Genomic DNA, 25,158 nt, shown 5'->3' on the forward strand with positions numbered 1-25,158 from the left:
ATTTGTGAGCAGAATATTTTTATTGGGCATCATTTCCAATCTGAACATTTCCAAGCTGTAATTTTGCCAAATCACAGAAAAAAAAGAAAACTTAATATTTGGATGTGTGTATTTAGGACACATAAAATGTTAGCTATGAAATTAGACTCAACAAGACAAAAGGAGTCGGACATTTCAAAAAAAAAAAAAGAAAAAAAAATTATAAAAAAGTAATTTCCATAACCGCAACCGTCAAACACAATAATGAATTTGAGAAAAAAAAAAAAGTGACGAGACAACTTTGGAAAAGTTCACAGTGCTAAAAATTCCCTAAGTTGAAGGAACACCTACATACAACAACATGATCATACAGGAAAACTCCATGTAGTTTCTGTCAGTTCCAGTACCATAAGATAGAAAAATGCCAACTCACTGACGAGCAGCATGTCCTATCATACATTTTTGCATTGGCTCAAGTGTATTTAGTTATCACGTTTACATAATCAGTGACGATCATGATTTTGAGGTTGCATTTTTTCCTCTAACATTATATATTTTTTCTCCACAGATGGCTAGGTTTAGGTTAGGGGGATGGGTTGGTGGGTATGTTTATAAAACCATTGCTCTTCAAATGTATTAATGCCTGTACAACTGAAAACAACTCGATTCTCGACTCACTTTTGGCGCACATCTGTGGACATTTCATGCAGAAAATGGAGATCACATGTGCCCATATAACAACACTTACCGCTGTAGCCACTTGGGGCAGTTTTTAGAGTTTTAGTAAGCCATATCATACAGCCCTACAACTGTATAATAAAACCATAAAGTACAATTAACTTGTTGGTTTAGCAATTGCTTAGCTTGATGAAGGCTTTGATTCTTCTCACTATCTGGCTGTGGTCTCTCCTTTCCACAACAGAACCTGCATAGCCCCTATGCAAAACTTATAAATGTGCTGCACATTAACCTTTCATTGTTTTCACAACAAGGAGTTGGTCTTCCTTCAGTGGGCCCCTGAAGGAAACGGGACCTGCAGCAAGTTGTCTTGAAAGTATTTTCGTGAAGCAGGATATCGCTTTAGGGTATGCAGCTGAAAAAATAAAACCCACATACGGGCCTAGAAAAAATAAAATCCACATACAGGCCTAGACAATCTGTTTAGGTCAACTTTGAGTTTCCTGCTAAGACACGGCTAGGCTAACTCTTACTCTGCTGACTGCATGGACTGGTTATTGCTTGGAGCCAAAAACTGAGTCTCCTAAACCACATCTGGTTCAGCTCTCTGGACTGGAATCTATTTTCCCTTAAAATCACAAAAATAAATCCTGTCAGGGTGTTTAAACATTCAGCATTTCAATGGTTTGATATTCCATCAGATTTTGCAAAGATAATTTACAAGATGTGGTAATTTACAAGATGTGGAAGTTACAATTAATTCCACTAGGCTGTCCACTAATTTGATCAGACATTTCGGGTTCCCAAAGGGCTTATATCTTGTATAACAGCAATGGGAATGTATAAACTATTGTTTGTAACACTGCTTTCTTCTGCTTCTGATTCTTTTGGAATCACGCCCGTTATTACCAGCTACGAGTGACCTCAGTAAAATTTTCATATTCAAAAATGAAATTTGAAAATATAACTGACCAACACACAACTGCAATTTTTAATTGGTTAATTTCTGACAAGTATACTATACACTGTAGCACACTGAATCTTTAATTCAATATTTATTCAAGTTTTAATATCATTAATTAATTATTGTCCAGACCGCTGCTAAAGCGGTACATACACAGTGCTGTCACGTGGAACCTGTTCCATTTATCTGTGCAAGTCAGGATGAACCAATAACTTTTATTATTAATGGATGGATGGATGGATGAAGAGTTTAAGAAATTATTTTATAGATACTGCTGTGGCGGGGTTTCTATCCATAGGAACAAATCATTGCAATTATAATTTTTTATAAAAAAATAACTATCCAGTGTAAAAATATCTCCAATTAGATATAAAAACATCCTGAGGTTTGAATACAGATTATTGGATGATTTTTTTTTCTGAGCCATCATGCACCCCCTGGAGGAAGAAAGTTTTGTGTCTCAGGAAACAGTTTTGCAAATTCGGTTAGTTCCTCACACACAGCTTTTGTATGACTTTAGAAAACATGAAAAACAGCACATGAGTCACTGTAGGAAAAAACTTATATCATCTATAAGACAATTTAGGCTAAGGAGTCTAAATCTGGCACTGATTATCATCATGAGGTTATCTGAAATGTTCATAAACAGTAGCACACTACACTAGTCCACCATCTGCAGTACAGAATACAGTGTGAAATATGTCAAATATATGAACACTGGCCATGATGAAGGCCACAATTTTAATTTCAAATCAAAGAAACACATTTTTATTGTGTTTATTGTTTATATATCCAAGTAAAAGTTAATGAAATAAGTGAAATGGGGGGAAACAACAGCTATTTCTACATTGTCTGCACATTGTTATGTCATACTGCCAAAATCATTGTAAAAATAAGGAATGTTTTTGATGTAGAGAAACCAGGGTTTCAGGCCGGGTTAGGACCAGTTTTTCTAAGTATGACTTCGGGGTTGGGTTTGTAACTAATTAAAAAATAAACAGGACTAATACTTGTTAAGCGCACACGCTCTTAACTCATAAACATGCACGAGTTAGGGGCTGCTCACACCAAATGTGTTTTTGCACGCATCTGCTCTGTTTTTCAATTGTTTTCCTATGTAAACACGTGCTTGATGGTGGTCTTTGACTGTAGCAACGTGTCTCGCTGTTTGTTTAGCTTCTGGCGCATGGCTGCCACATTTTTTAGACATCTTGTCAAGTTAAAAACGCATGTAGAGACTAGTGTTGTCACGGTACCATAATTTCAGAAGTCGGTACCAATACCATTGAAATTTCACAGTACTCGATACCATTTTCTGTACCAAACCAAAAACAGGTTACTAAACAACACTCCTTTATTAACAAAGTTCACAAAACATTAGCAGCAGAACTAAGAACAGAAATATGCCATTGAGCAACACTTTAATTGAAATATATTATTTTTGAATTATAACAAAACTGTACAATGTAGGTACAAATAAAAAATTATTTTTGAACACTTCTATAAGATTTGCTTCAACTTTTGCTATAAAAAACTCAATAAACAAGCATACAATAGAATGAATAAAAAACAATTTCCAAACTAATGCGCAAAATGCTCTCGTATTAATAAAGCTGCATATTGCCAATTTTCTTCACGATAAGAAATGCACAGTGACATATATTATGATTAAATAAGTCGCATTCTAATCTAGCTGCATCAAGCGTCCGCGCTCGAGGGATGAGTGTCCCCGAGGCAGTCTCTCTCAGCCGGGTGCAGTTTCAATCTCTCCCCCTTAGATCGGGACATTCGCGCAACTCATTGAAGAGGCAACAAGTTTAAAGTTATTAACATGACCTGCTTCTGTATTATTTGAACTTTAATAAAGCTATAACACATTAAATATAACTGCATTTGTATGCCGGGTGTCTGTCTTTCAGGTGCTTTATTAAGTTCATGTAGGGGTGTGCCGGTTTCAGAATTGGTGATGACGGTTATGACTTGAGTCAAATGTGACGGTTCATAACATAACCGTCGGGGGGTCTTTTGCGAGGTAGTGAACGGTCAGGCTCATATATGGGGTCATATTCACGCTTGACCACATATCTGTTGTCAGTGCAAAATTACTGATTTCCTGGAGTTCTCTTTGCACCTCATCCTTTACCTTACTATACAAGGTCAGAACAGCTGTTTGAGAGAAGTACTTTCTCCCAGGCAACTCGTACTGTTTGTCGAAAGTATGCAACATTTCTTTAAATGAACTTTTTTCCACTGTCCGGAAGGGTACCATTCCTAATACCAAATATCGAGTCACACTATCTGTTAGTACTCTCCATTTGTCGCAGTCTTTTTTATATTTCGTCACCTTGGAAAATGCCTCGGCCATATTCAACTGCCTCTGACCAGATGTGGATGGTTGAGCGGCAGCAGAAGCAGTGGTTAATCCAAGGGCCACGTAAGCCGCGGGGTGGTTAATCTTCAGATGGTTACGGAGATTGGTGGTGTTGGCATTTGTAACAAATACCGTCTTTCCGCATATTCTGCACACAGGCTCATCAAGATTTTCTGGTTTTCCGTTGCCATCTGGTTTAAACCCGAAATGTGCCCATATAGGCGATGTAACATTATTTTTCGCAACGAGATCCATCTGTTTTACCTTTCTTCACGAAGTTCTCACATGTAAAGTGGCGGCTACTGCAGCAGGCAGCGGCGTCCGCTCCCATGCACCACGCGATCACGGCGCTGTGCGTATCGCGCAACAAAAATAGCCTAATGAAAAAATCATTCATCATATCATAGTCATAATAATTATAATGCCGATATTATTTCAGAATAGAAATATTATAGGCACTTTATTAGGGATGTATATAACAAAACAGGCGGACAGTGTAGGCCTATTTAATTGCTCTAGAAAGTAATGTGCCGCGCCGCCTCAGTGGTCCGTTGGATTGCGCGTTTAAAAGTTAAAGTTAAACTGTTGTTTTTAATTAGTATTTAAACATTCTCTATGATTATTTTTTTTTTTGTAAAAAAATATTTTAATTACACGGTTTTGGCGGTTATGGAGTTCTAATGACGGTTTTCAACTATAACCGTCGGTCTCACGGTTATATAATAACCGTCACACCCCTAAGTTCATGTGTTTCCTCCTTTCGTGAGAAAATTGCGAAAGCACCGTTTACAAATAGGTTTTTGCTGATCTATGATGTTTCCCTTTTCATCAGCCTCAAATCCAAAGAATTTCCAAACCTGGCTTGTTCCACTTTTCTTTTCGACAAAATTAAGTTGAGACTCCGCAGCAGCAGCTACTTTGCTTGTCGCCATCTTTTGCTTGTTGTGAGCGTTCAAAAGTTCCCGACTCTGCATGGGTACCGGGTAGACCCGGTACTCGGTAATCCGGTACCTTCAGAAATTCTGGTATCGTAAACATTTTTTGTTTCAGTACCGACTTGGTACCGGAGTACCGGTATTTTTGACAACACTAGTAGAGACACCTGAGTTCTGTTTAATTTGTTGCACTGTGGCTTGTTTTTAGTGCTGGTGTCACAAAGATTCAATGTTCTGAAGGAGATTGCCTGTCTGCAAAGAGGACTTAATGTTACTGTTACATTGTTACACATGATTCCAGATTGTTCTGCACTAAGCACAGTTTCGGGGCTTGATAATCAGTAAGCCAAAGTTTTTTCTATTCTACTCAGGTAGCCTATTGCATCCATACTTGCTTGGAGAAGAAATTTAAAGAGAGTGAGCGATTTCAGGTTCTGGCTTAAAATCTGGTGGAGCCATTTAGGTCGGGTAGGGCCTAGTCACGCTGTCTCTAGTACGGTTAGAGTTTTATTTTAAGGCCCATGCAGACTTCTATTTTGATGTCTAGTATTACTTGACTACTCTGTACTTTAAAATTCAAATATAGAGAAGGCAAATCAAGCAAACAAAACAACGCTTCCTGCTTCCACGATGCAGATAAGCCAAAAAGCACAATTTCAAACATTAACAATGTGGTCTCAATTTCTCTCTTTAACATGCCATACTCAATTATTATATTTTAACCAGTGTTGGGTGTAATGCATTAAGCAATGAATTACTGTAATTAAATTACATTTTCATTGGAAAAAAGTAAAGTAAGGGATAAATCTTAATTTTCCAGTAATTTAATTACAGTTACTTCTGATGTAATTGCAGTTAATATTGTATAGACTCTAAAACAATTCTATATAAAACAATAGTGAATTTAATAACGAAATCTAACGTCTAATGTTAAAATATATGTTTTGTAATTTAATGCAGCCCCCTTAAATTCTTAGGACAGTTATTTGATTTTATATGATTTATTTTTAAAGAATTAAAAAAAAAACTGTTTCATGTCTAACCTTGCACTTTTATCCGCCAAGGTTGATCAGGGTTTTAGAAATTAGTAATAAGTAATACAATTACTTATCAGAAAGAGTAATTAGTACAGTAATCTAATTACACTGTAGAAGATGCAATTAGTAGCTAGTAATTACTTTTTTAGGGTAACTTACCCAACACTGATTTTAACCTTTAAGTCATATATACTTTTGAATTAAAGCCTTAAACTAGCAAGGTGGATTTTAATTGGTACTTGCTGGTTTCTGTGACTTACTGTCTGTTCTTAACAGCTTGGCACTGACTCCTGCACATTGTAAGAAGTCCAATAAGCAAAACACGTCTTGACCACAAAATAAAGCACAATACTACTCTTTCTCTTTGCTGTTTGCAAATGAGCATACAAGGGCAGACACAGACACATCTATAATACAAAACCTTTCCAACCCATAAAGGTAAATGTGGTCTATTTATATATAAAACATCTAATAAAAATGGATGAGGTTAGACAGAGAGAGAGAGAGAGAGAGACTCGACCTAACCTGCAGGCCTGAACAACCACCTCAATTCATAAGTACAGGGCGTCAACACAAAAAGACACATCACACTGACATGTTATCTGACTAATCACTTATAATACACAAAAGAAACATACGACACATTAACATACTGCAGTCTAGTGGTTATGGCAAAGAATTCCCATAAATAAACAAACACTGGCTTGCTGATGCTAGTTTTTACCTTGATTAAAAATTCAAATGACGTTTAAAAAATAAATAAATACAGCACTCTGATTAAATAATCAGAGCAGGTATCGGCTAGAACAGACCATGAATCTAGTTTTATAACCTCCAAATGTGCAATCCTGTTCTTACAGGTAGACACTTGACCAGTATATGGATGCTTAGAAACTAACCAGGTAAAATAAAGAACGAATGAAACACAAACATGAACTATTTTAAGGAAAAGGGGAGGATTATACTCACACGACAGATCTTGATATTATCCAGGACACCATATTTTCCTCAGGAATATGTCAAGCGGGGTGAGAGAGGCCACAACCACTGGAGAGAGAGAGAGAGAGATGCTAGCTAGGCTAACCTGACTTCAACTTCACACGAGGACAAACATTAACGCCCTCCTAAAAGCCTGCGGTCGCTCATTACTCTGTATCACACACAGACATTTCGTCTACCGCGTATAAAACTAACTATGGCATTAACATGAGGCAAATTATCGCATATTTGTTGCGCCCATGTTTTTCGAGCTCTCGACCAAAACCGACGCCGTAACTGTAAAAGGTGATCTTGACGTTGACGTCATGAATAATTGGATTTAAGGGACCGGTCTTTATCGTATGTGATTGGCTATTAGGTTTTGTTTACATGAAACTCGTACATTAGTTGGTCAGAATGAATGTCTGTCAAAATACGTCATTTCAATGACGTGACCATCACTCTCTCACCACTTTCAATGCCGATTGGTTTATACACACCATGAAGGGTGTACTGACCAATCAAATATAAAAGTATTGAAAATAAAAACTCTGTTTTCGATTATGTTGTTGACGTTGTGTACAACAATAACAAAAGACTGGGAAAATTATGTGTATTTACTTGTTATTGGTTTTTCAGTTATCTATCTATCTATCTATCTATCTATCTATCTATCTATCTATCTATCTATCTATCTATCTATCTATCTATCTATCTATCTATCTATCTATCTATCTGTCTATCTGTCTGTCTGTCTGTCTGTCTGTCTGTCTGTCTGTTTGTCAATCTGTCGATCTTTCAAAGTAATTTAAATTTATGAAAACATAAAATCATAGTTTATATCTCATAGATAAGACTGTCTTGAAACCTGAAAACACCAGCCTCAGTAATGTTCATATTCAAGTAGACTTTAATGCAAACTCAGATTTGAACCCTGAAAAAGGAAAGGCATAGCACACACAGAGAGAAAACAAAATAATTTAAACCTCTAAAGAATTTACAATTACTTAACTATTTTAACAATTATCAATATTGGGACCTGGATAGTTCCGCAAGTAAAACAAAAGCTACCACACCTGGAGTCACAAGTTCGATTCCAGGGAGTGCTGAGTGACTCCAGTCAGGCTTCCTAAGCAACCAATTGGCCTGGTTGCTAGGGAGGGTAGAGTCACATTGTGTCACATTGACAGGTGACTCATGACATGTATTTAGTCAGGTGTATTTGTTGTCCGTCCTTCAATTTTGTCATGTATACTTGGACATACTATTGAAGCCTGTAGCTCGACTATGCAAAAAAAAATAAAAACAATAACTGTCGTTCGATGCATACTTTACAGAACTGTCTGTCCAATGGCAGTGTTTGGCAAACCTTTTTGACCACACTATTATTAAAAAAAAATTACACCTCTAAATTACACACAAAATGTATTGTAAAAACTTCAGTGCCTTTTGGCAGCCTGATCAAATAATGAGTCATGTAAGACATGGAAAAGAAAATCACTATTGATGTTGCATCTGCCTCATTCGCCTTATTGGAAATAGAAGGGCTAGTTACATACATTGATTGATTCCTAAGCAACCATTTGGGTTGGTAGAGTCACATTGGGTTAACCTCCTCGTGGTGGCTATAATGTGGTTCTTGATCTCGGTGGGGCAAGTGGTGAGTTGTGTGTGGATGCCGTGGAGAAGAGTGTGAAGCTTCCACACACACTAGGTCTCCATGGTAACACGCTCAACAAGCCATGTGAAAAGATGCGCAGATTGATGGTCTCAGACGTGGAGGTAACTGAGATTCATCCTCCACCACCTGTATTGAGGCGAGTCACTATTCCACCACGAGGACTTTGGGGAAATTGGGGAAGAAAGGGGAGAAAAAAAAACAATGATCAATGTTCATTTAATGTGCTAATTAATATTATTTATATCCAACAATTTAAAAGTATTTATTATAATGTATGTATAAAATGTGTAAACAAATACCCTTCCTTAACTCAAAGCAAATTGTTCCTTTGTCACAATTGTGAGAAAATATAATTTCCCTATTTTGAAATACAACACAGAAATATCGAGCAATACTTGTGGTATTATTACAGCATATATCTGCTGTGATATCACCATAGCGATATCTCTAAGAGAGGAAGGATGAGTTGGGCTTTCTAACAGATTGAAATACATAAAGTGTATAGTGGAACATGTCCACCAACTGATGACATCTGTGAAATGTGGTCTCTCTTGTTAATCTTGTTGCTATTCATGAATATGCTTAAGATATTTATTTATTCGGTTTCTCCTTTCAGGTTCACGTTATTAAACATCTGTGGTAACCATGTAATTTTCTCTTTGTGTATTAAGTACATATTGAGGTAGTATAACAGCACTTTTTACACTTAGCAGGTAATTAGCATTTCATCTATACCCTTAATCTGCAACATGTTTAATGTTCACATAATAGGGCCTACTAAATTGGAGTGAAGTGCTATTATAAAGTAAATCAACCATGCAATAATATGAATTGCAAACATATACTACATACTAATGGCATGTTATTAAACCATTTAAAAAATATATTCTTAGATATTTAATGGCAAGATGGTCTTTTTGTTACATCTGATTTTGAATTTGAATAATCTTTGAAACAGTTTGTCTGCTTGAAAATATATATATATACAGTGCTTTTCAAGAGTCCACATTTAAAATCTGGGTGTTAAAATCTAATTAAACCTGTAAATAAAATAAAACAAGATAAATGTAAGATTATGCAGTATTCTAGGTCACTGATAAAATAAGCAAATTTGTGACTCTAACCATGTTAGCTCTTTTGTTTAGAAGGTCAGATTTCCATAGCATTTTGCTATTAAAGCAAAGAGGACATACCAAATACTAACTTCTGAAATGCATGTTATATTTTCAATAACAAATGTAATAACTTAAAAAAATGCTAAAGATAAATATTTTCACAAGTGGACAGTATAATTCTCTCCACTGCTGCTTGCAATCATTGATGTTGATGTTCAATAGGCTGTAAATGGGAATCGTGGCTTAATGCATTAGACATTTTGATCATGCACAAACTAGCTGTCCTGCTTTGAGCAAAGTGTCTGCTAGACCCGACAAGCCTAACAGCCATCTCAACAGCACTCTATGATTTGTGATTCTATCAGCAGAGAGTCTCCAATCTCCATCTTCTGCAATGACCTAATGGTGACACTGCACTGATTGTATCCAGTGGACGTGCTTCCCTTGTATCAGCAATCCTCTCATGCTCATCAATGAACAACAGCCTATAAGGTCAGCTATGGGGTAGCTATAAACTTGCAATAACATAATTGGACACAAAAGGTTATATATTACTCACATTTTCATCTGTATGATTGTATGTGTGAATGGAAACAAACAACATATGATTGAACAATTTCTGTTATATTCCAATGGGTGAATTAAATGGATATTATTATATTAAGAATTATAGAATTAGAATTAGATTGAAAGTTTTTTCCACACATTATTGCACTTGTGTACATGATGAATTGATAATCAAGTGATCTGATTTAATTTAGATTTAGATTAGAGTTTCAAGAAAGATAGATAGACAGACAGATATATATATACACAGGGTATATAGATAGATAGATAGATAGATAGATAGATAGATAGATAGATAGATAGATAGATAGATAGATAGATAGATAGATAGATAGATAGATAGATAGATAGATAGACAGATAGATAGATAGATAGATAGATATACAGACAGACAGATATATAGATAGATAGATAGATAGATCGATAGATAGATAGATAGATAGATAGATAGATAGATAGACAGACAGACAGACAGACATGTATATATATATATATATATATATATATATATATATATATATATATATATATAGACAGACAGACAGACAGATAGTCAGTTTTTTGACTGTTTTGATCTAGTTTTATGACACTGCATATATATATATATATATATATATATATATATATATATATATATATATATATATATATGCATATGCATATATATATATTTTTTTAATCTTTTTAATTTGTGCTCAGTTAGTGAATCAAACACAAAAACAACTGAGCACTATTTTCAGCAGACTGGCGTACAGTAGGGAATGAGCCAGTCTTCCATTGAGAATGAATTTGTCTAGCGGACGTAGAAATCTCCCTGCTGCGGTTTAACATGGCTATTGTGTTAGGCGGAGGGATACTACTTTTTACGATCGTAGTGATCCGGTCCAGTGTTCAGTTTTACGGAGCGCGAAGGCGACCATTCTCGGGTGGAGGCTGAGAGAAATTTAAATCCCCCGGGTTGCGGTCGACACGCAAAAAGGCGAAAAATTACGGATTTTCCTTTCTTTTTTGTTCAGCACGCAGTTTTGACAGCGTAAATGTGTGGTCGTTAGGGTGCGAGTGTTGAAGTTTTCGAGGGTTTTCGCCATGGTGGTCGGGAAGCGGTTCCTGTGCGTGATCGGAGAGGAGCCGCTGGAGCCCGCGCACATCGCGCGATGGTCATGGCGTGCTGGAGTCGTCCGAGCCGTCACTCACAGTGACCACGACAATCCCGAACTGACGGTAAGACAGCGGCCAAAATACTGGGATATTACGAGCTGGAAATCTAAGTGAGGACATTGCATTCTGAAATAGCAAATTAAACGTTGGGTTATTCTACATTTTGGTCGTTTGGTTGGTACATAGAAACAGACTTGTAAGTCAGCCAAGCAGTGGAGTCGTGTAATCGAGCTCCACTTGGATCAGTGTCAACATCGGTGAATTGCAATAATATTGGCCAGTTGGTTACATTATTGCCTTGGTAATCTGAATTAAAACATTTGCTCGTTGTATATTAGCATTCAAATGCTGAACGTTGACTTGATGACAAGAAATATTAAATAGTGTAATCAATTCAAGAACAGCTTTACTATTTTGTAACATGATTTCTCATTGATAAATATAAAAAAATATTATTTAGAGGATCTTTCTTGTTAATCATGATCATGTTTGTTGCCATTTGCCTTAGACGTCAGTGTAATCATGGTGGTACATTTTGTAATCGAGTATTTTACAAACAGATGGGCCATAAAACAATTGTGACCAGAATTTTCATTCATGAATGTATATAGTTTAGTGAAGTCCCAGACCTTCCATAATGGTTCTAGGTAATTTAGAGTTATTAGTAAGTCAGTGGTAAAATGGTAAAAATACATACATGCACTTACCCCCACCCCAAAATAAAGTGTAGTTTCAGCGTTTATAATACAAATAACAAGTTAGTCGTGATTATTTTTATTTGGCACATATGTAAGGTGCTAAAAGGTCTACTGTATAAAATACATTTTAATTTCAAAATGCTTTATTTTGAAACAATTTTATTATGATCACTGGTTTTGTTGTAGCTGCTACCAGCATATAATTTGTCCCTTTTTATGCATCTCACTTCTAGAATAGAATAAGCAAGTTAAAATATAAACTATGATTTTATGTTTTCATAAATTTAAATGACTTCTTCATGTCCTTACTTATTCCATAAATGTACAAGTTCTAAAATATGTATATTTTAATAATAATAATAATAATAATCCTAAACATAAAATATAAAAATCTCAATGATTAGTTCATCTGAACCAAAAGTGTGATCTTTGATCATTTTGATAGTGTCAGAAGCACACAGGCAGGTTCCAGAGCTATATAGCTGCTCTCATATGTTTGGAGATGAATGGAGCGGCTCCTGTCATTGTGTGTGTATAGAGTAAGCGTGTGTAGTACGCTGCCGTTTGTTTTCAGGGTTGTGTCCTGAGGTCACCAACTGTACCGCTGCTAATCAGCACAAAGAATTTTCCACATTCAATAGCCTCCCTGCAGCTGAAAGTTAAAGCTGTAAACGTCCGTGCTTCCTTTGCTCTTTTAAAAAAAGAGTATTTAAAAGCATGTAGTCTGGTCAAGCATCTATGTGTTAGAGGAAAATAAGAAAGCATACAGAGACAAACTTGCTTCAACAAGTTGTTTTTATTGTTTTAATGAATCCATAATTCATAAATAGTTTGAAAAAGAATATATTTTCACTTGTCAGTTGAAAGTCCTTTTATATACAGAGATTATTTAAAACAGCAGACTTGAATGCAACCATGTATGCGCACACTGTCATATAGTATTTTTTAATGGCCTAAAATCACACATCTTGCAGTTCTGTAAGCATTCTTCTCATGACATCGACCACTTGGTAAGATATCAGTGCTGATAATAACAAAAAGTGCATTTGCAGGTATTTCAATAAAAACCAATGCAGCTTTCTTTTACAGCCCTCAATCACACTAGCAACAACTGGCTGTAAAGAGCTGGAAGTGGCCATGTGATTTGTGGCTTAAGAAAACAGCTCGTAACATGAGAGCAATGGTCGTTCACTGCCATCCCCCAACTGCAGCAAAGCATAAAGATTGCTATGTTCAAACATTCCCCTGAACTGGAGTTAACCTACAGAGAGATTGCTCTTTGTTCTGTTAGATTGACACTATAACCCTGCAATGTTTTCCTTTGACACTGAGCATCCATTTCAATATCTTCTCTAAAACGATTTATGGAGCACTTTGTACTCTGGTAATGATAGCATTTCTATGTGAGGCCATGCAATGGCACATTTCCTATCTTTATTAGACTTCCATAATATTGAGAACCCCCTTCTGTAATCCTTCGGTTGTAAAATAGTGGTTTGCGACAAGAGATATGACACTTATCAGATTTATGGCTGACATGCCTCGAGTTTAAACATTAAAGGTGGACCAAAGTGTTCTATCATGTTCCCTTTCAGGATTGGATTGCAACAGTAGTTTGTCGGGAGTGTTGAAGGATGCTGCATAATTTAATGCAATGAGCAGGAAAAACATTGAACTTTTGTACTCTTAATGAATTAAATAAATGCCTTCTCTCTCCGACCTTGTTTACACCTGGTATGAAGATGCGTTTCAGATTATCTAATCACAAGTGTTCAGCACTAAATACATGTGTAAACGGGGTGCAAAACGTTTTGTGATTGTTTCACAAAAACCACATAAGGTGGTAGTCAAAATCCCATGTGACCACATTGAAATTGAGGTTTAAACACTAATTGGTACTGAAAGTGATTTAGAATTTCTAAGCAATACCCCTAACCTGTTAATTACTCTGCGCTAAAACAAGAGTTTAATCTTTGCCAGTTACGGGTGACTTTAAAAGGAAATAACCATGCAATTGGAAAATTTGAAAAAGCGAATACATATACAAGCATGAGAACTTACCAAATGTTCCTCAGTGTGTCTGATATCAACATGCAGTGACACAGATGACAAGCACACACATCTGAAGCACAGTGTCGTACAGGCAGTCCACTAAAACGTCTAATTCTGCTTGAAATATTGTGTTTGGGCTTAGATTGAATTTCAACAGCATCTGGTACATTTACAGGCAGTGTAAAAGTTTGATTTCAAACAATAATTTTCCTCTAAAATGTCATTTAAACACTTTGGTCTGACTGAACACTTTGCGAAGTCATACTAAAAAAATCTAGATAATGCGATTGAAGCTTTGCTTCGTCCAGCATGTATACCTCATAATGGAACCATAACAGACATCTACTTTTTTGCACATACATTCTCTACAAGACAGGTGACTCATGACATGTCTTTAGTCTGGTGTATTTGTTGTCCGTCCTCCTTTTTTCATGTTAACTCGGACATAGTGTTGTCATGGTACCAAAATTTCAGTAGTTGGTACCAATACCAGTGAAATTTCACGGTACTCGATACCATTTTCGGTACCAAAGCAAAACACAAAAACAGGTTACTGAACAACACTCCTTTATTAACAAAGTTCACAAAACATTAGCAGCAGAACTAAGAACAAAAATATGCCATTGAGCAACACTTTAAGTTAAATTTATTATTTTTGAATTATAACAAAACTGTACAATGTATGCTTAAAATATTTTTGAACACTTCTATAAGATTTGCTTCAACTTTTGCAACTTTTGCTATAAAAACACTCAATAAACAAACATACAATAGAATTAATAAAAAACAATTTCCAAACTAATGTGCAAAGTGCTCTCGTATTAATAAAGCTGCATATTGCCAATTTTCTTCATGATAAGAAATGCACAGTGACATATATTATGATTAAATAAGTCGCGAGCCATCGCATTCTAATCTAGCTGCGTTACCCTAATAAAGCTATAACGCATTAAATATAACTGCATTTAAGATGTAACGCTGGGATGTTTCCTTTAAAGAGCTCTGGCTGAGCTTATTCCACAACGAGAGTGCTTCTGAATGTACTTTTTTTTTTTTTTTATAATTCCCTAATACGTTGGGATCTATATAACGTGAAGCTGTGAATGTTTAGAGTGCATCTGGACTGTGATCTGTGTAATTCTTCCTCTCCTCCGTCCGGCGTCATTACAGTTTAATGTGTTTTCATGTTACCTTAAATGAGATCAAACGACTATTCGACAACAAAAATGTTTGTCGACCATTGTTTTATATTCGATGTTGTCGACTGATCGTTTCAGCCCTAATGCAAATGATAATATGCTTTTAAACTCACCAGCTTTAGTTGCTTGAATAAATCCGGGTGTCTGTCTTTCAGGTGCTTTATTAAGTTTGATGTGTTTCCCCTTTCGTCAGAAAATTGTGAAAGCACCGTTTACAAATAGGTTTTTACTGATCTAAGATGAAGGCCTTTTCATCAGCCTCAAATCCAAAGAATTTCCAAACCTGGCTTTTTCCACTTTTCTTTTCAACAAGATTCAGTTGAGCCTCCGCAACAGCAGCTACTTTGCTTTTCGCCATATTTTGCTTGTTGTGAGTGTTCGAAAGTTCTGCATAGGTACTGAGTAGACCCGGTACCTTCAGAAATTCTGGTATCGTAAAATGTTTTTTGTTTGAGTATCGACTTGGTACCGGAGTACCGGTATTTTTGACAACACTACTCAGACATACCATTAAAGTCTGTAGCTCGACTATGCAAAAAAAACAAAAAACAAAAAAAACATAGCTCGATGCATACTGTGCAGTATTAGAGGACTTTGCAGAACTGTCTGTCCAATGGCAGTGTTTGGCAAACCTTTTTGACCACTCTATTATTTAAAAAAAATTACACCTCTAAATTCCACACAAAATGTATTATAAAAAATGCAGTGCCTTTTGGCAGCCTGATCAAATAATGCGTCATGTAAGACACGGAAAAAAAAATCACTATTGATATTGCATCTGCCTCATTCGCCTTTTTGGAAATAGAAGGGCTAGTTGAATATATTGTTTGATATGGTATTCCAGGCAGTTTGCTCTAGTTGTATACAGCACATTTTATTTTATTTTTTTATTTTTCTCCCCAATTTGGAATGCCCAATTCCCAATGCGATTTAGGTCCTCGTGGTGGCATAGTGACTTGCCTCAATCCGGGTGGTGGAGGACGAATCTCAGTTGTCTCTGCGTCTGAGAACGTGGCTTGTTGAATGCGTTACCGCGGAGACATAGCGCATGTGGAGGCTTCACGCTATTCTCCGCGGAATCCATGCACAACTCACCACGTGCCCCACCGAGAGTGAGGACCACATTATTGCGACCACGGTGAGGTTACCCCATGTGGTGCTACCCTCCCTAGCAACTGGGCCAATTGGTTGCTTAGGAAGCCTGACTGGAGTCACTCAGCATGGTATACTGCACATTTTTGTGAATTAACTCATAGGGTTATTTGGTTATTTGTACATTTACTGCTCACAGAAAATTTGTGTTCTGTGTACAGTATATGTACTGCATATAGAGTACATAATTTGGGTTCCGGATATAAATATTCCATTTATTTTCTACATAGATTAGTTGATTTTGAATGATAACTTAAAAACCTTTAAAGATAGACCTGCTTTGGTTAACTCTTTCCTCGCCAAACACGGAATTTTCCGTGTTTTATGAAAAAACGCTTCCGAATTTTCGGTGTTTTCGGAAACACCGAATTTTCGGTGTTTCCGTGTATTAGGTGTTATACGGTAAGGAAGACCCCTGCGCATGTTTTGAAAGAGTACGCAACTCTTTGATCAAAGAAACAGACTGCGATTGTCTCAAACATGAAGAAGTGGAGTATTGAGAAGCTCAAAATATCAGACATAAACATGCCTTTTTCTCAGCTTTTTGTCTGAAATGTTGTTTTTTGACAAAACCTACCTCTGTTCAAGTCGCAATAAAAAAAGAACAAATGAAGATAAAATAAAATAGTTTTTTTTGCCTAAAAGCAGAGGCTCAGATCTTTATTGTGATATATAGCATCTTCATATATTCATGGAAGAAAATATTCTGCGGGCCATTAAAGTTTAGCGAAAATCGTCAAAAACCCTGGCGGTGGCTGGCAACTTTTTTTAAAAAACGCTGGCGGGGAAAGAGTTAATTAACCTACAGAGGTTGTTAATCAATGTTAGCCTATATGCTTCTGTTGAAGCCATCAGGCTGCGTTATATCAACTCCCTGGGAAACCTGCACTACCCATAATCCTGAAGAGAGAGAATCGCAGCCAACTTAATGCACCAGGCGAGCTCTGCGGCAATCACCAACTCGCATGATGTACTGTGAATGATGCAATCGAGTATAACTTCTTACTTATTTTAATGTATCTGAAGGCTTTTGCTATATATTAAATATATTGATTCAATACTTATATGTAACAACTTTAAATCAATAATTTGAGGCACATTTTTTCTATTTCTTTCAATGCTGCAGTACTGCATAATTGTTCTCTGATGAATAATCATATAATGCCACACTAATTTTAGCCTGATGTTAGTCTGCCGTGTGTGTGTCTGTTGTGACACTGACAGATGCTTTTCCCAGAATCTCTGCTGTCTAACCTGGACTGAACCCTGTCCTATATCAGCCAGACCACTCTGGAATAATCTTCTTCCCATTCAAATATTACTGAGCTCTTCGGTTACAAGAACAATTTACACTATAATGTTTACTCAACAGTGGCCTACTTCATTGTTTTAGCAAAACTGTGGACTATGACATGAAAATTAGGTGCCATTTTTAGTTTTTTTTTGTTTAAATGATAATATTATGGTTTCAAATTTACAGTCTTATGGCTTCCTAAATCACATCAAGTGTATCACCTTAGAGAAATCAGACTGTTTGTCCTGCAATTTTTGGTATCTTTAAGATGTACCGATGATGCAACGTCTCAAAATAGGTTGTGAGCAACAGCACAGAGAGTAAAACTGCAAGTGTTTTACCAGTGATTGGACTGTATCCCATAGCAACAATAACCCAGAGGTGTGAACTACAGTACCATCATTTAAACGGGTTTGCACTTAACTCTTTAAATGCTGAAACACAAAGACAAGGATTTAATTATATGCAATATATACTACTACTATTAAAATTAGGGTTGGGTAAAACTATAGTGTAAAACAGTTAAAGGATGGGCAAGGAGGAGGCGAGAACCGGCTTGTCAATATAAATAATAATTTAATGAAAACTCAAAAACACATAAACAAACACACATGACGGACATGCCCGTAATTCTCTCTCTCTCGAACAATCGTCACCGGCCGCCTTTATCCCTCGCGCACCTCATCAGTCCGATTGGGGACCGGGCGCGCGATATTCCGACCCGGCCCCGCCCTCCTCCGCTCCACATTCCTCCCGGCGTTATCTCAGGCCGGGGTGCCACCGGCACGACGTACACCCCCCTATCCCTTGGGCGGGGTGTATCTCGCGTCCCGCGTGGTCATCCCCGCCTTCCTCGCCCTGGGAGGAGACAGGAGGGGAAAAACAACAACAAAATAGGCGAGGGAAAAGGCAAACACTGTGCGAAAGGGAGAGAGAGAGGAGAGAGAGAAAAAGCTCACTCACCGGTTCTCTGATGTACCGTCGTGTGGTCCTCGAACACTCCTCCACACTCAGGCGGACGACAGCCGCTCCAACCCCGGGCGAACCGGAGTGAAACCTTCGACCCCCAGCGGGTAGAACGCACCTCCGCTTTCTGGCGGCAAATGGGGACCCTCCTCCGCCCCTGGCAGCGGCTCTACCGCTCCGGGCGGTCGGAGAGTTTCTTCCCTCCTCCCCTCGCGGACGGTGGTCTTCCCTCGACCCCTCCTCGTCTCTGGGGACGGCAGGGCACTCCTCCGCCCCCGGCAGCGGCTCCCTCGCTCCAGGCAGTCGGGGTATCCCGTCCCCACTTGCCCCGCGGACGACAGCCGTTCCCCGCATCCGGGCGGTCGGACAACACAACAACAAACAGGAAGTCCGTACCCTGTTTTTGTTATAACAGTGTCGATTTTGATCCAGCAATGATGACATCCATCCGTTTTGACTGCAATAGTCCATTACACGACATCCATAGTAAATCTTTGCCCAAAAACATGCCAACTAGTATAACAATTCTTAGAACTTCCATTGTTTACATCATGAAATCGGTAATCATGATGACATCATCCTTTTTATTCATCTGCGTCTAACGTGCCCTTCGATAAAAAAAACCATATAAATGTGTTTAGTAGAGTGTCTGGAATAGAAGTATCGCACCCCTGATGTTTTCTAAATAAAACTGGCTTCATAGTTTTACAAAATAGCGCATGAGGACAGCTGTCTGTTCATGCGTAGGCAAATTTGTTCGGTTAAAAAAAATCTACCAATAGCACTCTAGAGGGTTTTAATTAATGAGGTTATGTAAACAATGAAATTTGTAATATGTGGTTGGTTATAGTTCTTATAAATGATTGCGTCATTAAGTGAGAACACTTCTCATTGGAAGATTCAAACGCACGCTAGACTGCTTTGACAACGCTGGTCATTGCAAAAGAAACCCAGACATGCTCTTAGGTAAAGGCTTACAGAAAGCTAATTTTTTCTAGTATCACTTTCAAATTTGAAACAGCTTGATAAGACTCAGGGCTTTAGCCTGTTGTGTTGTGTTGTATCTATCCCACAGCACTGTGCATTTATTTCAAAATAAGCGAGAAATATAATTTATTTTCTTTTGTGTTTGCACTTCTTTATCTCTGTGTTTGTACCAGATTGAGTAATTTTTAAGCTTTCATAGTAAAGTCTCAAGTGTTAGCTTTCTAAAGATTCTTGATTATGTGTGTAGTCAGAGGGACTCATGAGCAGTAAACCTTTTATTTTGAGTATGTATTTTACCCCGTTCCTCACCAAAGTGGGGGCGCAAGGTAACAGGTTAATGGTCAGTTGTTGATCAAAAACAACAAAAAGCAACATTTAATTCTAATCGTATGTAGCACAGATGCGGTAAATAAGCCGTTTGACTTCACTGTTGTTAATATGTGCTCATACACAACCAATATGATGAAAAAATATTAACTATTAAAAGTAACCCCATTTAATATATAATTTGTCAAATATATATTTTCATATTGTGCCTAGTTAGAAGATCCCCTGTATAATTCACATAATTAGCTGGGAGAGAATGTATTCATATGCAAGCAAAAGGGACATAATAAATAAAATATACCCATATGAAGCGATATTGAATCGGAATCGAATCAAATCGAGCTTGTGAATCGGAATTGAATTGAATCAGGAAATCTGTATCAATACGCAGACCTAATGCAATATAATATATGTATATATAATATATAATACATATTTTAAAAAGTGAAAATTTGATAAAATAAAATTAGTAAAATATATATTTTCATTATGTACTTTGATAGAAGGTCCCCTGTATAATTAACAGCATTAACTAAGAGAGAAGTTCTTTAATTTGTAAGATAAATGGACATTATAACATGAAATATGCTATAATGAATCACAATCTAATCAAAATGGTAATCATATAGAATCAGGAAATGTGTTGAGAGTCTCACAGTGTGGCTCGTAACCTTGCTATTCAAATTGTTCCAAACTGGTCACTTATACAGTTCGATTTCTGTTTTCAGGATGCTGCCTTTGTTGTCAGTAGACATCAAGGCAGCTCACTATGTTTTGGAAAAGAAACTTCTTGCTGTTAAGTGGAATTATACATATTTATGGATTTAATTGAGTTAAATGTGCATAGAGCCGTTTGATAGTTAATGAATAGTCAAACACAGTCCCTCAGTACGGCAAATATCAAAGTGTGTAAGTGCATTTATATGAGCCACACTGGCTGACCTCGCTGTGTGAACGGATACATTAACGGTAGAGGTCTGAATAGCTTAGGGGTGATGCAATGAGTAAGTAGTGTCATATATCCTGTTATGCTCGGCAACAGATCTGTGACACTCAGAGCCGATTCCTCTTTTTCTGACTATAATTCACATTAGAAAGTAGCCTGAGCAGGGAAATGTATTTCTCATGCAATTAAAGTCAAATTGTTGAGCTTCCTGTAATTTCATTGTCACTGGAAGAGCTAATGTTGGTTTGTGTAGTTGTGTCGTTGATTAAGTCTTTTTAGCTAGAAAAGAAGGAAAACAGTCAGCAGTAAAGTATAAACAATGTTAGGCCTGCTTTCGCTGGGCGGTTATGGGCAGCTGAGCTAACGCCAGCTTCCAGCCCTATCTCCTTGTTTCGATATATCTTTGCTTTTGTTGAATGTGTTCTTAAGTGAAACCAGATGTCTTCAGTTTAGACTGTACTGTATATTCGTTTTCAGCGCATACTTTCACAAATCAAATAAATGAACTGTTACTCTCAGGGCTTGGCTTTTTTTAGCACTTCCATCTGAGGTGGCAGCGCTGCTACTTGAGAAGCCTGCTGGAATGTGCTCTTAATTAAATTCGTTCCCAAACAAGTGAACTCCTGTTGGCTCATAAAATAACTCGACTGCAGCACAGATGATTTTGGCACCAGCGAATTGCTTTGAGCAATACAGTCCCACTTCATCTGGATAGCAATATTCGAGAGCAATATCTCCGCTTCCCTTTTTGAATAGTCAGACATGTTATTGCCAATAATGCATGTGGAAGCACAGCTTGGACACAGGAAATGCTGAAGAAAGAGAAAGTGTTGTAATGCAGTGTAAAGTTGTAGATTTGCTGACAGTTTTTGCTCAGTTTCAAGTGTCTCAGTCCAGTTTAGGTAGGATATGTAGATCTGAAAATCAAATGTGTTTAAGCAGTAGTTTTGTCTCTGTTTTTAATGTCTTGACTCTGGTGGCAGCTTGACAATATCTGAAGGAGGTTGCTAAATGCCTGTGTTTATTTAGTTTTGTTGTGCCTGGGGCTAAAAAAGAAACACCCACAAGCTGGAGGCAGCATTGTGTGCATGACACACCTTTCAAGAGTGGCCCAGTGAGAGGTGTGTACATGCCTGGAGCCAAGACAGCCTTAGACACACACACACACACACATCAACGCATACCGTTGGCATGTAGGGCACAGCATGTGGCTGCAGTACTTCAGATTTAGTGAAAATATCTGGGGAAATTTGAGTGCAATTACAGTGAGCAAAGGATCATCCAGGAACAATGCTGAAAACTGGTCTATTAATAGTGGTGGAACTGTGTCAGCCGGGTTCAAGAAAACTTTGATGCAAGCATGTGCCTGTTCTCTGATTCTTCAGCTCAGCATTGTTCTTTCTAGGGGCCGCTGAATATATTACTTTGAAAATATTATGAGTTAAATTTCTTACTGATGGAGTACGTTCTTATTTCACAGGCAGAATGAATTACTTATTTGTGTATAATTCATAAAAATAAAGTTAAAATTCACCCAAATATAGGCTTGTCTTTGCTGTTCTTAACTTTTTTTGCTGTCATCACCCCATGCAAAATCAACCCTCTTCAGATGCATTGGAGAAAGAATCTCCATTGGTTAGTATATTTTTTTATTTTACTTGCCAGATCATTGACATTTTATGTAAGCGTAATGCAACTGAGAACTGATAAATAGGCTGTATATTTGTTTCGGTGTGTGTGTGTATGCACACACTAGGGTTGCAATGGTATGATAACCGTCTCAGAAAATATCATGGTTTCACGGTATTACACAATTACTATTATCACTTATCAGTGAAAACAGAAGGGTTATTTAAATGTTTTACATTTTTTGGAGCAAACACTTTATCAAACGTCGTTTTATTAAAGCATATGATTTAACATACAATTCACTTGTACATTCTGAGAATCTTTTTATAACTAAAAAAAATAAATAAATTTTTTTTTAAAAGAATAAAAACAGTAAACTTAAAGTGGTACAACATTAAAACAAGACAAAGCAAAGCAAGACAAGTAATGACAATACAAAAAACAAAAACGATGACAAGAACACCACCAGGCTGACCACAATCCCCCACACTATCCCAACCCCCATCCGCCCGCCTAACCCCTTCCTATGTATCTCCACCCCATCCACCCTTCCTCATAGAGACCTTCACTCAGAAACCATTGCAATTGTCATATATCGTGTGTTAGGATGCGGACTGTTGTACTGGATTTTTATTTTTTAGGTATGATATGAGGGGTTTCCATGTTTTATTGAATAAGTTGAGCCTGTCTCTTAGCGTATACCTTATCCTTTCTAAATGAAGTGTGTTAGTTAAATCCTCTAACCACATCTTAGAGGTAGGTACAGTTGTGCTCTTCCATAAGATGAGGATTCATCTCTTTGCTATTATGAAACAATAAGAAATAAAACGCTGCTGTGCCACACTCACAGTTTCCTGAAGGTCTCAGATATTCCAAGATATGCCATGAACATGGGCTCAGGTTGGATTAAAGTATTTATGACCTCAGACATAATGTTACATATATCAATCCAGAACAATTGGACCCTTGGGCATAGAGCAAAACTATGGAGAAGTGTTGCTACGGAAGAGTGGCACTTATCACACGTAGGTGACACCTCTGGGTGTATGTTATGTAGTTTCTCCTTTGAGTAATGAAGCCTATGTATAATTTTAAATTGGACAAGACAATGCCTTGCGTTATCTGAACAATTATGTATGCTTTCAAGACTTTCTTTCCATAAATCATCTGGAATAGATTCACCAAGTTCCTCTTCCCACTTACGTTTATAATTTTCAGTCGATGGGGAGCTTATTAATAAGAGATTGTTATAGACGCGGGATATGAGTTTACTTTCATTAGGAGACAATTTCAGACAGTCATCTATTTTAGATTGTGGTTCAGTCTCAAATTCTTTTAAGTATTTCCGAACGTAGTCCCTAACTTGTAGGTAACGAAATAAATTATTATTCCCCAGCTCATACTTCCTCTGTAGTTGTGTGAATGAAGCAAAGACGCCTCCCACGTATAAGTCACCAATACATTGGACACCCCTCTCACTCCATGTAGAAAAGGCTCCATCCAGACTGGAGGGGGCAAATGTGGGATTTCTAGTGATGGGTAGCAGAAGAGAGATTGGTTTAAGATTAATGGTGGTCTTGATTTGTTTCCAGGTACAGATCATGCTATGTATGATGGGATTGTTATTATACAGGGACTTATTAACCACGGCTGGAGCTAGTAGGACCGCGGCCAAAGAATACGGCTGGCAGTCCTCCCGCTCCAGCATTAGCCAATCAGACATTGGCATTGATCTGTCCAACCAAAAGGTAAACATCTTAAAGCGCTGAGGCTCAGTAATATAGCAAAAAGTCTGGGAGTGCCAATCCCCCGTTTGGCTTTGTCCTACAAAGATGCTTTTTACTTATTCTGTGAACCTTGTGTCCCCACAGAAAAGGAACTATTAAAGAATCTAGGTGTTTAAAAAATGATTTTTTCTTACACATTGGGATGTTTTGAAATAGGTATAACAATTGTGGGAGGAAAATCATCTTTATAGCATTAATTCTCCCAATTAAAGAAATTGGGAGCGTGTCCCAGAATAATATTCTAGTCTGTAATCGCTCTATTAGAGGGGGGAAGTTTGCCTGGAATAGAGATGAGTACTGCTTTGTCACTTCTATCCCCAAATAAGTACATTTCTCTGGAGAGACTTTAAATGGAAAGTGATCTAGGTGTGCTAAGTCACTCATATGGACTGGCATTAAAACGCTTTTAGTCCAATTGATCCGATAACCCGAAAAGGTCCCAAACAGGTTGATTTTGTCGAGAAGATTTGGGATGGTAATTTGAGGCAGCGTTATATATAAGAGGATGTCATCTGCGTATAATGATATCTTGTTATTTGTGTCTTTGGTGGAGTATCCATAAATCTGGGGTTCCAGTCTGATACATTGGGCTAGAGGTTCGATAGCCAGCGCAAAAATTAAAGGGGATAATGGACACCCCTGCCTTGTCCCTCTATGT

At 37.4% G+C, this 25,158-nt stretch overlaps 2 protein-coding genes across 4 annotated transcripts in view; one reads left to right on the forward strand and one right to left on the reverse strand.

The window, feature by feature from the left end:
• LOC127626595 (receptor expression-enhancing protein 3-like) overlaps positions 1-7,241 on the reverse strand; it is a 56,514-nt gene extending 49,273 nt beyond the window's left edge. Inside the window, exon 1 of the mRNA XM_052102497.1 lies at positions 6,934-7,241. Within this exon, the coding sequence (XP_051958457.1) occupies positions 6,934-6,965 (32 nt within the window). The 5' untranslated portion in view covers positions 6,966-7,241. The remainder of the gene's footprint in view (positions 1-6,933) is intronic.
• A 3,981-nt stretch (positions 7,242-11,222) lies between these two features.
• LOC127626585 (probable JmjC domain-containing histone demethylation protein 2C) overlaps positions 11,223-25,158 on the forward strand; it is a 267,636-nt gene continuing 253,700 nt past the window's right edge. For all 3 annotated transcript variants that reach the window (XM_052102476.1, XM_052102477.1, XM_052102478.1), the window contains exon 1: positions 11,223-11,526. In XM_052102476.1, coding sequence (XP_051958436.1) covers positions 11,392-11,526 — 135 coding nt within the window. In that variant the 5' untranslated portion in view covers positions 11,223-11,391. The remainder of the gene's footprint in view (positions 11,527-25,158) is intronic.

The sequence above is a fragment of the Xyrauchen texanus genome, chromosome 33 (genome assembly GCF_025860055.1).
Source record: "Xyrauchen texanus isolate HMW12.3.18 chromosome 33, RBS_HiC_50CHRs, whole genome shotgun sequence".
NCBI classification, from domain to species: domain Eukaryota; kingdom Metazoa; phylum Chordata; class Actinopteri; order Cypriniformes; family Catostomidae; genus Xyrauchen; species Xyrauchen texanus.